Source organism: Dermacentor andersoni, chromosome 11 (assembly GCF_023375885.2).
Source record: "Dermacentor andersoni chromosome 11, qqDerAnde1_hic_scaffold, whole genome shotgun sequence".
NCBI lineage: Eukaryota > Metazoa > Arthropoda > Arachnida > Ixodida > Ixodidae > Dermacentor > Dermacentor andersoni.
This window is the reverse complement of record NC_092824.1, coordinates 64241507-64257680: the sequence shown is the minus strand read 5'-3', so window position 1 is coordinate 64257680 and position 16174 is coordinate 64241507. Positions and strand designations below refer to the sequence as shown.

Here is a 16174-nt window from a genome sequence, read left to right as displayed (position 1 = left end):
ATGGTCCAGTTCCTCTACCACTTCGTTTTATACATTCGCAGCTTCAACAAAAACAACAGGTGACAATATATTTCAGGGTGCTCCGCCAAAGATAACATGTTGGAAAGTATAGAGCAGTTATTCGTCTCTCCTGCCGATTCCTCGTGTGCGTTCCGAGCTGTTCAATGAAATATGCAACGCCAAGGAAGCAAAGTAAATTTCAATAGCGCTCGTCCTGTCTGCTTCTAGTCTGTGTCCGTGTCACTTCGCGCTACAGTCCAAGATCATGTTATCGTACCAACTCGCCCAACTTTCTGTCCTTACGCATTAAATTTCAATATTAGTTTTTTTTATAAATCAAGTGTCGAGGTGCAGATGCACACCAGATTTAGCAGTAACACGTAACCTTTGGCGTTATCGGCAAGAGACTGAAATTATATTGATCGCGTTTTTTTTTCCAAGTTCATTTTAAGAAGAATTGCATGGAGTACATACAGCGCAGTACAGCCTTTTCAGATGGAGAAACTAAGGAGGCGGACGTTATTTTCACTAGAATTTGGAATTTACACGTTGCGTATAGATTCAGTAATCAACTTTTCAGTTGTTCACTTTAGTGCACATGTTACACTTGTGAAATTGAGGCCGAGTGGTATAGTGCAGTCGAGTCTACCGAAAAGTAAATCATAAGACTTGCGCCACCTTTCAGATATTTGTACATAAAAGCTGCTAAATAATGAATTGGCATCGGACCTATAGGTAAGGTGATTCCCAACTGCTTGATCAACGTCTTTCTTTTTTTTTTTTTGTAAAATTTTAACTAGATTAGCAAATGTGTTTCCCAGCACATCGTAGGGCCGGAAATCTCGAAAGTGCATGGCGCTTGTCTTTGGAATTCCTCTAATCAAACATGATTTCTGTACTGCTCAGTTTCAATTCCTCACTTGCAACATGTGCTATAGAGTGAATAATTCAAAAACTTAGTTAATAAACATTTTTATTTAGCCACCTGGTCATGTAACTCATCGCGCCAGGCAATCCACTTAAACTGGCCAAACATTTCTATAAGTCACAGAGAAATAAAAAAAAATTGAAAAACAAGAGGTGGTATATGAGATAAACTGCATAGCCCTAGAATACGATAACTGTGTGAGCGTGGTATCTGTATTCTTGTCGCCGAAATGAAGTAGAATATCTGCAGCACGTTTCTATACTTGTGCGCATGTGTATAAGATATCGGCACTGCTCTTATTGGCAGTTGTTTTTAACGTACTCACGTATCCTTTGTCTTTTCTGGAAGTAGACAACTAGCATCCTTTACGATCGTCATCTCCCGTTCTTCAGACGTTGTTCTTGGATCCTTCTTTTTTGCTGCCTCACCGAAGCGCCGCACTTCATAGTGTGCGCGCCGAACCGATTTCATGGCAACGTGCTCCGCGTACTCAGCTTGGCAGAAAGCACCCGTCTCCCGATTCCCGTGGACGGTAAGCTCGCGGACCTGCCCGACTTCGCGCTCCAATTTACCAGCGCCGCATGGACGGAGGCGGTGTCCGAGGCGTACGGCAGGAGCATCGGGAAGGACCACGTTGTGCACGTCGGCTCGCGTCAGCTCCTGGACGCCATGAACCACTTGTCCGGTACCGCGTCAGCCGAGGAGCTGCTGTACCACGCCGTCTGGTGGTTCGTCCAGCAGATAGGTGCGCTGACCAGCAACGCGCTCTTCGAGGCCACCCGCGTTGCCCTCGGCGGGTCGGGTGACCTGTACCAGGGGCTTCTCTGTGGAGCGCAGGTGAGGATAGTTACGTGGAGATTTTGGAGATCTTATAGTGAGCGCGCGCGGAGGTGTACTAGGAATTGACCGACTTTTGTAGGGGGTAAAGTGAGATATCGAAGGGGCCCCGAACCGTCGCGGACGTGTGGGACACGTCTTGAGTGAATATACGCTTATCGTGGGTAGAAAATTGCGACGATCATTTTTGGCGCACATGCTAGTGTTACGCGCCTAAACAAAACAAACAAACAAACAAACAAACAAACAAACAAACAAACAAACAAACAAACAAACAAACTAACTAACTAACTAACTAACTAACTAACGAACTCGTTCTTAGGGCTTTTCCGGTGCCTTTGCACGTCGGGATACCATTAGCGTCTTGCGTGTGACGTCACCAGAGTAAAACCTGTCATTGGTCGGTCGACGATGAACTCGATCGCAAATGTCGACAGCAGGGCCGTGTGTTCTAAAAAAGAAATGTAAAAGGGCTCGCCTAATATGCGCCACTGTTGCTACCACGATGCTCCCATTTAACCGGCGCTGAGCGGAGGGCGATTAGGGGGGCGGACAATGGAGGAGCTTTCTCCTAATATGTTGACGTAGTCCCTATAGGTTTCGCTTCACTACGTGGAGTTGGTAAAAGCACGCTGCGAGGAGGAGAGGATGCCCGTGGGGAGGGTAGCGAAGTAGAGCGAGAAACCATGTAGGTCGTGCAAGCGTTCATCAAACGCCTATAACTTTGCTATTCATCATCATCATCATCATCTGCCTGGTTACACCCACTGCAGGGCAAAGGCCTCTCCCATACTTCTCCAACTACCCCGGTTATGTACTAATTGTGGCCATGTTGTCACTGCAAACTTCTTAACCTCATCCGCCCACCTAATTTTCTACCGCCCCCTGCTACGCTTCCCTTCCCTTGGAATCCAGTCCGTAACCATTAAAGACCATCGGTTATCTTCCCTCCTCATTACATGTCCTGCCCATGCCCATTTCTTGTTCTTGATTTCAACTAAGATGTCATTAACTCGCGTTTGTTCCCTCACCCAATCTGCTCATATCCCTTAACGTTACAGCTATCATTCTTCTTTGCATAGCTCGTTGCGTCGTCCTCAATTTAAGTAGAATCCATTTCGTAAGCCTCCAGGTTTCTGCCCCGTACGTGAGTACTGGTAAGACACAGCTGTTATACACTTTTCTCTTCAGGGATAATGGCAACCTGCTGTTCATGATCTGAGAATGCCTGCCAAACGCACCCCAGCCCATTCTTATTCTTCTGATTATTCAGTCTCATGATCCGGATCCGCGGTCACTACCTTCCCTAAGTAGATGTATTCCCTTACCACTTCCAGTGCCTCGCTACCTATCGTAACGTGCTGTTCTCTTCCGAGACTGTTAAACATTACTTTGGTTTTCTGCAGATTAATTTTTAGACCCACCCTTCTGCTTTGCCTCTCCAGGTCAGTGAGCATGCATTGCAGTTGGTCCCCTGAGTTACTAAGCAAGGCAATATCATCAGCGAATCGCAAGTTATTAAGGTATTCTATATTAACTCTTATCCCCAATTCTTCCCAATCCAGGTCTCTGAATATCTCCTGTAAACACTCTGTGAATAGCATTGGAGAGACCGTATCTCCCTGCCTGACGCCTTTCTTTATTGGGATTTTGTTGCTTCATTTATGGAGGACTACGGTAGTTGCGGAGCCGCTATAGATATCTTTTATTATTTTTACATACGGCTCGTCTACACCCTGATACCGTAATGCCTCCATGACTGCTGAGGTTTCGACTGAATCAAACGCTTTCTCGTAATCAATGAAAGCTATATATAAGGGTTGGTTAGATTCCGCACATTTCTCTATCACCTGATCGATAGTGTGAATATGTCTATTGTTGAGTAGCCTTTACGAAAACCTGCCTGGTCTTTTGGTTGACGGAAGTATAAGGTGTTCCTGATTCTATTTGTAATTACCTTAGTAAATACTTTGTAGGCAACGACAGTAAGCTGATAGGTCTATAATTTTCCAAGTCTTTGGCGTCCCCTTTCTTATGGATGAGGATTATGTTAGCGTTCTTTCAAGATTCCGGTACGCTCGAACTCATGAGGCATTGCGTATACAGGGTGGCCAGTTTTTCTGGAACAATCTGCCCACCATCCTTCAACAAATCTGCTGTTACCTGATCCTCCCCAGCTGCCTTCCCCCTTTGCATAGCACCCAAGGCTTTCTTTACTTATTCCAACGTTACTTGTGGGATTTCAAATTCCTTTAGACCATTCTCTCTTCCATTATCGTCATGGGTGCCACTGGTACTGTATAAATCTCTATAGAACTCCTCAGCCCCTTCAACGATCTCATCTATATTAGTAATAACATCCGGATTTGCCTCTTAACGCATACATCTGAATCTAGCCTACTCCTGTTTTCTTCACTGATGTTAGGCTTCCTCCATTCCTGAGAGCATGTTCAATTCTATCCAGGTTATACTTCCTTATGTCAGCTGTCTTACGCTTGTTGATTAACTTTTTGGAAAGTTCTGCCAGTTCTATTCTAGCTGTAGGGTTAGAGGTTGTCTACATTGGTGTTTCTTGATCAGATCTTTCGTCTCCTGCGATAGCTTACTGGTATCCTGTTTAACGCAGCTACCGGGGACTGAGGGCCGGGGTTCGATTGTTGTGTTCATATGGGATGTTGTGGCCAAGTACTGCACCAGGGTGGCCAATCCTACTCTGGTGAGGGAGTGCGTTACCCGGTTCTGGTAACCGGGATCAGGCCAAACTCCAGGCCTGTTTATGCAATTTTATCAACACGCGGATTTTTTTTTTTAATCCGGTGGACAATTGCGCGGCGCCGGGATTCGAACCACGGTCCTCTTGCACGCGAGGCGGATGTCCTACCTCTACGCCACCGCTGCACCCTTTGCTATTACAGCATCCATAAACAAATGCAAAAACACATCTCGGAGCGCAGCTGCCACTTTGTAATAAATTTTAGTGCTCAGAGTATTTTAGGGGTCCCTTAAAGCAAGACAATGCATCCTGTTATAAATACAATTTTCTTATCAGCATGGGCAAGCGAGTTCCAACATGTTTTGAAACGCACCCTGTCGGTGCCGAGTGCGCACCCAGTAGTCTAGAAATTCCAGGTGTACACATTTATGCACGTGAATTGTTTTTCGAAGCCGTGCGCAGCAGTGGCAAGGAAAATACCCCAGATATTGTGACCTGTGTATAACGTGAACCTTCTGCTTACACGCTGCCATGCGGACCCGCTTCACTGCCATGCGCAGAGTCTTGCTACACATGACCGCTTCACTGAAGGCGATACACCATGCTCGACGTGCCGCGTTCAGTCAGCAATGGCTAAGAAATTACATTTTAAAGCGCTTAGCTTTCCCTGGGGACTTACCGCGATTTATTCGTGCCTAACCATTATCGTGGGCCAACGATCTCAAAGGTAATGCAGTCTAACAGAGCGGTAAAAAAAACTGCACGGTGGTACGGTACCATCGTGAGGTGGTACCGTCATCGCTGCCGCTAATGATGGTTCCCGTAGTACCGGCTGCTGCCGCGTGGTGGCACGGCGGTAAGAGTAGCGAGTAGGTAAGAGACTGGCTAATATCTGTGGACAGGAAGGCAACAATTTAGGTTTGAAATTTAGTGTTAGAAAATCAGGTGTTATGGTATTCAATGAAAACAGTGAACAGACAGTGGAGATACAGGGCCAAGAAATACCTCGGGTAACAGAATATAAATACCTTGGTATATGGATAAACGAAGGCAATGGATATATGGAAACACAGGAAAAAACCATAACAGTCAAGGGGAAGAGAAATGCCGCCATAATGAAGCACAGAGCGCTATGGGGATACAATAGGTACGAGGTCCTCCGAGGTATGTGGAAAGGGGTAATGGTTCCAGGACTTACTTTTGGAAATGCGGTTGTTTGCTTTAAATCAGGGGTACAATCAGGACTCGACGGGAACCAAAGGTCAGTGGGTCGCCTCGCGTTGGGCGCTCACGGGAACACTACAAATGAAGCTGTGCAGGGGGATATGGGCTGGACTAGTGTTGAAGTGAGGGAAGCTCGCAGTAAAATTGAGTATGAAGAACGGCTGAGGAATATGGAAGAAAGTAAATGGGCTGGGAGAGTGTTCAGGTATCTGTACAGGCAAAACATTGATTCACAGTGGAGGAAAAGAACTAGGAAGCTTACCAGCAAGTATGCGGCCTATGGGGTGGGCAACACAGCAACAAGGAAGGTCAAGCGGAAAGTCAGAGAGGCTGAATTAATCTCATGGGTGGCGGCAATGGAAAAGAAACCTGCCATGAGTAACTACTTAAGAGGAAAAAACGAAATCAGGAAAGAAACCATTTATGATAACTCAAAGGGAAGCTCATTACTTTTCGAAGCGAGATCGGGATGCCTTAGAACACGCACCTATAAAGCGAGATATAAGAAGGAAGAAGAAGCATGTGCTTGCTGCGGTAAAGCTAGGGAAACGACGGAGCATATTTTATTAGAATGTGAAGACGTCTACCCAGCGGTCGATTTAGGCACCACTGGCCTCCTTGAAGCCCTTGGGTTCAGCGGGAGCAGTGGTAAAGCAAACAGGTCCGCAATAGACATTAGTAAGAGGCGATTGGAGGATTGGTGGAAGAAAAGTAGGGAAACGACAAAAGACGGAGACGTACAAAAGCACAATTCGCAATAGGGGATCAGAAAGTTTGGACGCGGTAGTTCATAGTGGTTTTTTTTTCTTTTTTCATTGGTTAACCTAGGTAGGATATTAGGCAGCACTGTAGCATGAGCTTGGTGGCGCAACCCACCGCCCCGTTCCAAAGGGGACGCTCATAACATCCATCCACATCCATCCATCCATCCATCCGTTCTTGCATTCTTCCCTCGTGAAAGCTAGCGTTTTGAGACTCTGTGCTTCTGGCCCACATTCCTCGGTACTTTCGTCGGGGCGACTAACACTGCACTCAGAAAGTGTGTGACGCTGTACCTACCGCCTTTATGATCAGCCCAGCTCGAACACATTTCAATGTTTCATCGCCGGAGTGCGTATAGCTTTTCATCTTACACAAACGCGTTGGTCCCCTAGGTAACGCTTCGCGTGATCCAAAACGATGCTGAGCAGCCAGATATACCAGCAAAGCGCTTCACATAACATTGATTCAATAAGCGCGTGGGATATTCTTCAATTTTCTGCCTCGTAATGCCTCCAGATGCATGTGCATTGAGCTGGTGATTAGATTCGTTTAATGAACGAAGCCCGACATGAATGACCGTGCACTAAATTGACATTTAGTTTATACTTGGGAGGACTCATTAGAAAATGCACAAGAAATTCATCCTACCATTTCAAATTTTCCTCCAATGGAGTCTTCAGAACCTTGAAATAATATTGTGTAACAGTTACGTACTTATCGACAGTCCATCGCAATTTGGAACTGAATGAAGTATTCTGTATCTGCCTTATTCTTTAAAGAATTGTTGACGTCGTTCTGGGATAGCTTCAACCTCCAAGCTCTTGTGTCTGTGATTGATTGTTCTGTATGTTTTGCACATACACCATGCTTGAGACCTTTATATCTTTGACGTCTTAAGCTGTGCGCTTATGTAATTGAAAGTAAACCCGGTGTTTTTTTACACTACACCGAATTAAAATAAATCATCAGTGGTGGATAGCGCAATTTGAGTTCTTGAGCTGTATTTCTCGGACAGGTGGACATTACTTGCACGAGAAATCGAAATGCATAATGGATCATTGAAAAAGTTACTAATTAGTCTTTTAAATAACTACTTAACGGTGCATATTGTAGTTTATGAATTGTAGCCGGGGAGAATTCTGAGGAAAGCACTGATTCCCAAATATGCGCTGCCAAATTTTAGGCAAGAACGAGCTGTTGTTCCACCTACTTTTTCAAAAAAAAAAAAAGCGCTGTTTTATGCATTGAACCACAAAACTAACCGAAACGCTAATGTACTTCGTCGCAAACTCCGGGAATTAAAATCTCGAAGCAGGTGGCATCCCGAAAACTCGTTACAAATGCGTGGAGACGTCTCGAGCTCATCGATTTCAATTTGTAAATTATAATATGTGCCATAAACTAATTAGGTAGAAACAGATGTAGTAGAATTTCGTTAGTTATCTAACGTCGGCTCCTCCGAGTAATCGAAGTCATGAACTGGAAACGTGCTATCTGCCGCGGGAGATCTTTCTTTTTTAAAAAATTCTCTATAGTCTAAAGGAAACATTGTGCGTATCCCACGCACTTGTAGGAATCAACGTCACGCAAAGTATCTTGCAGGCAGTTGACTACGCGGCAGTGTTTGGTGATACGCAAAGGATTATCAAGTTGACCAGTGTGGTTGTGTAAATCCAGTATTTGCTTGGGTGACGCGAATACCGGGAACTCGTATTAACGTGAGACATGCTTGCGTGCGACGAGAGCAGCGAGACGACGAAGGTGGCAGCGACAACTGCACGATTTCTACGAACGATCGAATTCATGCGGACGAGTGGGATGGCGGTGCGAGATGGGTAAGAAACGCATGAACTAAATGCTCCCTGACGCCAGCCCGTGGTACACCTTGGAGGACTCAAACGGTTGACTTGACGGCGAAGATGTAGCACAACACGAATCACGTGTCCTTTTATAGCCATTCGAAAGAGAGGCGTGGTACGTGCACTGCTGGCCTGGCAGAGTCTTGATGACGCTGCCATGGTGCAATTCTGGGCAGCGTTGTCGTACTCGGACACTATGTGCACCAGGAAAGAGCAGGCCTCGATGTTTCATTAAGCGTCCTGGTAACGACGAGAAGGGCCGCGAAAGTCCGGTACGAGCTTCGGGAGGAACGAGGAGGCGGCGCGTTGGAGACCGGCCTTCCGAAATCAACACCTGTAGTGGGAAACTTGCTCTTCAATCGCTCCTTTGAACGGATGCCAGTACCACCCGGTGTTCTGGTGCAGAGATAGCGGGATCGCCCTACGCCTGCCGCCTGGCTCGGAGCACAGGTGGCAGGCGAGAATCAGAGATGGGAGTCGGGTTACGAAGCTGGAGCCTGGAATGATGATGAAACGACGATCACGACATAACGAACACTAGCTTAGTAGACGACGTGGTCCTCTGGGTTGGCATAAGTTCTTGTCATGGTAATACTGCTATGCCGTGCATGCATGCATGCATCCAGAGTACTTTTGATGCATGTTGTAGGGTTCATGGGAATCGTGTCGTGGCTTGGGAACAAATATGCCAGGATACGCATTCATGGCAGTCATGCCAGTCATGTTGTGATATGCATTTCATGACACGCCGTTCATGTCACACATACATATCATGACAGGCTTAATCAGAATATATCAAGTTAAAGAAATGCATGTCATGTCATTCAATCCCATAATCTCATGTCTCATATATAAAATTCATGTCATCCCTCTCATGACGTGATTGCCATTCATGTCAGGTTCAATTTTTAGCAAGTTATGTATCAGGATATCCATGGCGTGAATGACGTGACATTCATGTCATTATGTGATTGTTGTGAATGACATGAGGTGCTGGCGTGGTGTTAATTTCTTCACCTATGTATGTATTAGGATATACGAGGATGTGCCGAGACACGTGTGCATGACATTATAATTAATGACATGGCCTGACGTGCTCATGCATGTCATTAATGTCATTTCACTACCTACTGATGTGTTACGAAATTCGTGGCATTTCTATTATGACATGCTTCATGCCCTGACACTTATGCCCTGTCATTCATGTCAGGTCATGCACGCATACCATCTCACTCACATCTACATATATATTGAGTTAAAGAAACGATCCCGGCGACAGCATGTCATTCATAACATTTTTTTCATGAAATGACAAGTATGTGACGTTATGACACGACATACGCGTGCATGTCTTGTCATTAATGTCATGATGCACATGAAATCATGCAAGCATATATTTCATATCCTTACATATATCGAATTAAAAAGAAACACCACATGGTATCGTGTCATTCGTTCCATTTATGTCATGACATACATGATATGCCATAGCATTGATGTGATCACATGTCAGTAATGTTATGTATGCGTGTATTTCATGGTCCCCATGACTATTTAATAAATAGCCAGTTAAAAAGTCGTCCACGACGGCATCACGACATAGGAGGCTAGATAGATAGATAGATAGATAGATAGATAGATAGATAGATAGATAGATAGATAGATAGATAGATAGATAGATAGATGCCAAGTGCTACTGATTAGCAGATTAGCCGTCAACGTTGCTGAGTGCTTACCGATTCTTACACTCTTTCACACATAAGGTACATGTTTTGTTTACTAACGCTTGATCATGCTAAGACACACTGACTCATGATAGACGTCAGTGTGTTTGAAAATAAATAAATAAAATGGTAACGAGTTCTTTTGCATAGAAAATATATCGGAGTGGACCAGGTTGGGCTGTTGACATCGCGACTGTTGCTTCCGGGATCGAATCCCGGCCACGGTGGTCGCGTTTTTATGGAGATGAAATGCAAAAACGCCCGTGTTCCGTGTATCGTTCCGTGCACGTTAAAGAATTACAGGTGGTCAAAATTAATCCGGAGTTCCTCAGTAAGGTGTGCCTCATGAACAAATCATGATTTTGGTACGTAAAATCACAGAATTTAATCAATCCGTATGAATCCGTCCGCGTCAACTACGTATTAGTGGAATAGCACGCATTGGTGACATGTTCACGAGAGCAGTGGGCGAGTGCATCCGAGATACAGCACACTGAAAAGTGCGACCAGGTCGGTCTCGCAGGATTCGCCCGATGACGTAAGCGCAGCAGTCGGGAATACCGCATGGGTGCAGCTGTAAGGAAGTGTTGGCGCGTTTGAAACCTAAAGGGCAAGATTCACACACATGCTTTATAATCTTAAGAATGTTTCTTGCTTGAGGCCTCCCTTGTCCACCTATTGTCGATCACTTCAAGCCCCCAGCTTCCCGTTGTTAGGAGTCGTTAGCCGATTGCTAGGGCGACAGCTACAGGACGTTGAGCAGGACCAGAAGACGAAGACCAGGAGGCGAAGCCGAACGAGGCGGGTGCAGGCGGCCGTGTGCTGATCGTTGAGAGGCTAACACTGCGGACCCTCTGTCCCGTCTTCGCCCCGACGAAGAGAACTGAAAACGTTGGCTCCAGCCTTAGTGCTTATCGTTTACCCAGCTTCGATCGCTTCGCAAGCCGCCATCTCTCAACGTGCAGTGTCTGTATCGTTTGGCACTATTCAGGTGAGCGTCACCTACAACACCCTCCTCGCATCTCGTCATGCCGCGAGCGTCCAGGCCGCCGTCAGGCAATCTGTGGAGGACACCCTGAACATGGTGCAGTCGGTGGCGGTGACCAGCGCGCGCGTCTCGCAACATCTCGGACAGATGGCGCGAGACTCGACGTACTTCATGCTGCTCGAGTCGCATCCCGCCGTGTGGCCGATACCGCCCACCTTCGAGCCGGCGAACTTCGAGAGGCTCTACGGCGAACATGCGGACGACGGCTCGCGGGGATTCTTCGGCCATTGGCGATTGAGCCGCGAGGGAATTCAGCGCTCCTTCGGAAGGTTTGCGCCAACTGCTGCTCGCGCCAGCTATACCCGCGAATTCGTGACGTATCCTCTGTTCCCTCTTGTTCCATACTTTCGTTGCGCGGTCATTAGCTTCTTCCCACGCTTCTTTGTTAGCCTACGAATTGCAGCCTCATAGGTTATCGTACAGGTAGAACAGAATGATTGTACCCTTCTTTGTGTTACGGTAAAGATAAACTGCCGGTAATTACTCGGGAGTGCCTGCCATGTGCACTTAAGCATCTTTGTTGCTGCGAAATATTTTCTCTCGAGACACGGCGGCCTTGTGATTACTTCGCCAAGAGAATAATGATAAGGTGTAAGGTAAGGAAGTGCTGCACGAATGGAAATAAATGGACAGTACAAAAGGGAACAGGTAGCAGCAGTGAGCAAGTAGAGTAAGAGAAACCAATGGGCTAGGTTTTTTTGACATTCACAATCACATGAAAACAACAGGCAATGTGAAGCCCAGGAAAAGATTTGGGAAAGTCAGGATTCTTTAAATAGAAATTCAAAAATTATAGGATGAGGAAAATGGTAGTGGACAAAATGACGGTGAATTTGGTTCGCCCACTTTCATTTTCCTTTTGCTTACTGTTTCTACATTCAGTTAGAGGAACGGCGTAGTTCCCCTACGTTTCCCTGTGCTTCATTGTGAGTTGGTTTTATGTGGTTGTAACATGGAAATAGTGAAAAGTTGCACTATATTTAGGTGTCCTCTTTTGCCCTGTCCATTCATTTGCATTCGCGCAGTAATTAATTACCGTAATCGTGGATCAACAAGGCCCTCGAGATGCTCTTTTGAAGTAAAGAATACAGTATATACACCAGCAAGGGGCGAATTCGTGTAATGGCGGCAACTATAATTTGGCGGGCCAAAATGTCGGACAAAAAAAGATAATAAACTGGCAAACGTAGAGTTTGGCGCGTTTGACGCATACGACAACCGCGATCTTCGCAGTCCGCGCAGCTGCCAGGTGGCAGTAGCTACCCAGGGTTCTTAGCGCGTGGCGCCAGGTTGTGCGCCGTTAGCGCAATCTTTCAATTTTCGGCCAGTTTGTCTTTTGCCAGCGCCATACGCAATTGCTTCGTAATACGAATGAAGAGGGCTAACAAGCGCATCCGTGTACGCTAGATCGCGTGTCGTTGCAATTGCAGAAATAATTTCTTTTTTTGCAAATGCGGCTCCAAAGACGAATTACAAAATGTCCTGCCACTGTGTGGTCCGTAGCCTGCCGAAATTGCGAAAACAGAAAGTGCGGCCCTTACACGAGTCTGTGCGGTGTGTATCGCGTTCAAAGATGCTAGCGAACATCGCAGTATGCAGGTATTTTCAATACTCCCTCCTATTCACTGCACTCTCCCACGACACCCCTCGACAGAGACGTTCACAGCGCCGCCGCCCAGTTCTACAAGCTCGACCCGTCGTCGCTGACCGCCTACAGTCGGGCGCTCAAGGCAGTCTCGGTGGCGACCGCCGCTCTCCAGCCGCCGCTCTACTACGGCGCTGGCACGGCAGCCATGCGCTTCGGCGGCCTGGGATTTGCGTACGCGGCGCAGCTCGTGCGCAACATGGACGTTCGGGCGCTGCTCGACGCGGCGGCCGCCCGCGAGTCGCACGTCGCCGAGGAGAAGGACCACCTGCTCGAGTCGTTTGACTGCTCCGACGCGAACGAGAAACGGCGGGCGTTTCCCCACCTGCCGGCGCTGGTCCTGGCTCATGCGGCGTACAGTAAGGCACGGAACCGCCGTGGGCAGTGTTGTTCGCCAGCGACAGACAGCCTCCTATAGCTGTCGGCGGCTTCCTTCCATTATGCAAGAGTCCGTCCGTAACCAAACGCAATAACTATCGATATAGCCTGCTTCATTACACGCCACTATAATCGTCAAATTAGTCGTCCTCATTGCCACAACGATCGTAAACCTTCTTCAACTCGTAATTCTTCTGAAACTGCGAAGCTTTCCTTCTGAGAAGCCCTTTGGAGCCTCGTCTTACTCTATAGGATGGCTGAACGTCCGTCCGTCTGTCTGTCTGTCCGTCTGTCTGTCCGTCTGTCTGTCTGTCCGTCTGTCCGTCTGTCCGTCTGTCTGTCCGTCTGTCTGTCCGTCTGTCTGTCCGTCTGTCCGTCTGTCCGTCTGTCCGTCCGTCTGTCCGTCTGTCCGTCCGTCTGTCCGTCCGTCTGTCTGTCTGTTTGTCCGTCCGTCTGTCTGTCCGTCTGTCCGTTCGTCCGTCTGTCTGTCTGTCCGTCTGTCTGTCTGTCTGTCCGTCTGTCTGTCTGTCCGTCTGTCTAAATCGCACATCTCCTTTTGTTCACGCAGAGCACGAACGGAAGTACGAAAGACCCCCGCTTGACAGGCTTGGAGCACTATACGGGGACGCAGGTGTTCTTCATGACCGCGTGCCTTGGTCTCTGCGAGGAAGACGCCTCAGGACGTCACTGGTCGAGCGAATGCAACGCGGCCGCGCGAAATTACGCGCCTTTCGCCGAGGCCTTTCACTGCTCGACCGATACGCCGATGAACCCGAAGGAGAAATGCCGTCTCCTGAAAAGCTAGTCGAGACCCCGCGGGCGTGTTTAGTTTTGCACGCTACATTTTTGTTGTTAAGGCACGCTATAGAATCTATTCTCACGGATGTAGTTGCAAGACGATTTACTTCACGTGCCCCCTTTTTTTGGACGAGTAATTTAATTTTTTGTTTCGATGACGTTGAGGAACTTTTAACTTGAACTTTGTTGTCTGCACCTTTAATTAAATTTTGTAATGTTAATTTCTTTGACTTGAACGGCCCGCGAGTAGACATAATCGCGTAGATGTCATTGTCGGGACGTTTGCGCAATATAGTTTTCGCGAACATTTTAATTTGGAACACCCCGTTTCATTTATATCGATTCTCTCGAAGCTCCCGGCTATAGCGTGGCGGAATGTGTTATGCTAGGAAGAAAAATGGAAAGAAACAAGTCTTTTTCCCCGCGTGAGATAGGCCATATTTAACACATACGCTGTCACGGCCGCTGTATCTTTAATTTATTGCATTTGCGAAGCCACTGCCAGCTACACGTCTGTAGAAATGCGAGTGCACATTAACAAATTCGGCTCAACAAAAAGACACGCATGCCTCCGGGACAAAATCAGCTTGTGTCCGTTGTTGAAGAGAGTAGCTGGTTCGCTTGTAATTACAAAACCATCGTGGATAGTAAATAAACATAACGTTCGCTATACGTTGAACCACTGTGAATAAATTAAGAAAGAAATGCTAGTAATAATGCTGCTTGCAGGGATGATAAATAGGAAAAAAGTTGGGCTCCAATGGACGCTGTAACAGCGGTTGACTAGCGAAGCGGTGGTATCACCTGATTGGATAGACCGATGTGACGTAGCCTTGAGCTGTCTCCTGCCGAGCCTGAGAACGACGCCGTTGTGCATATTGACGTGGCTGTTCTTTTCGTAGCTCATTGTGTTCACGCTGCTCTTCAGGCGTCCTAACTCTGCGTGGCTTGCTTTGGGCAGGAACCGCTGCGTCCCCAGCCTAAGCACGACGTCGTTGTGCATAGTGACGTTGCTGTTCCCGTCGCCACTCATTGTGTTCACGCTGCTCTTTGGGAGTCCTAACTATGCGTGGCCTTTCCGTAGCGCTATCAGAGCACAAATGAAGTCAGTTGTTAGGCGGGTTCTTCTTTTACATATTGTTGCACGCGTGTGACATTTGATTGTTTGAAGGAGGTGCGTGGGCTCCATCACTCGAGAAAAAGAAGGAAGAACGAACTGGGCTCGCGCTGTGAATCTAACCGGTGAGCGCTGCAACCGCTGTTGTATATATAACCTGTAAATAGTTGCTCGTCTTACTGACTTCTCCTTCGCGTATCATTGTGGTCGAGGGTGCCGTTCCCCGTCCTCGCCACGGAGCTCTACAGCGGCCGCGCCGTCCCGCTTTCCGCCAAAGCTCCCGGTGACGACACCGCGTCTCCTCCTACTCCTGCGACCCCGACAACAACGTACGTTACTGTTACAAATCCCCGCGATCTTGGTATATTCTACGGCCAAGATAATGTCGACGTTGAGGACTGGCTCAACCTGTATGAGCGTGTTAGCCAAAACAACTGCTGGGACCCTACCATTATGCTAGGCGATGTTCTATTGTACTTGGGTGGAACTCCTCGTGTCTGGTTCCGGACACACGAGGACGAAATCTCTAGCTGGGATGCTTTCAAGGAGAAGCTCGTCGACCTCTTTGTAAATCCCATCGGTCGGCGGCTGGCTGCTAGAAAAGAGCTTGCTACCTGAGTTCAGTCTTCTACTGAATCGTATGTCTCGTACATACAAGACCTGCTCGCTCTTTGCCGGAAAGTCGACGAGCAAATTGCCGAGCTTGACAAAATCGGCCACGAACTTAAACGGAGCGCGCATGACGCCTTCTACTTGTTGGTCTTCAACAATGTGTCCACCATCGACGACATTGTCGAGGAATGCCGTCGCTTTGAGCTCGCCAAAACTGCCGCGTCATTCCACAGTTCTCCCCGCTCCCTAACAGGGCTGCGACGCCGTCTTGCGTTGACCTTACCACTTCACCACCTTTAAATGAGCACGTCACACGTATATTTCGCCGCGAACTCGAGGCTACAAGTCCCGCGCCGTTCCATTCACGCCCACTTGAACCCACCATTGACCAACCAGCCCCACCGATCTCCCTCATTCAGGCAGTTGTACGGCAAGAATTTGCAAACCTAGGCTTTCCTGCTGCCTGCTCCCTCTTCCGACCCGACGCCCGACCGGTGCCGACTGCTCCGCCTCACGGCGATCTGTATTC

At 47.5% G+C, this 16174-nt stretch overlaps 1 protein-coding gene across 1 annotated transcript; it reads left to right on the top strand.

Moving 5' to 3' along the window:
* The first annotated feature begins 524 nt into the window (after nucleotides 1-524).
* On the top strand, nucleotides 525-14561 carry LOC140214051 (uncharacterized). The gene is made up of 2 exons (XM_072285302.1): nucleotides 525-1765; nucleotides 13687-14561. Exons 1-2 carry the CDS (start codon nucleotides 1598-1600, stop codon nucleotides 13921-13923), a joined length of 405 nt encoding a protein of 134 aa, XP_072141403.1. The 5' UTR covers nucleotides 525-1597; the 3' UTR covers nucleotides 13924-14561.
* The last annotated feature ends 1613 nt before the right edge of the window (nucleotides 14562-16174 follow it).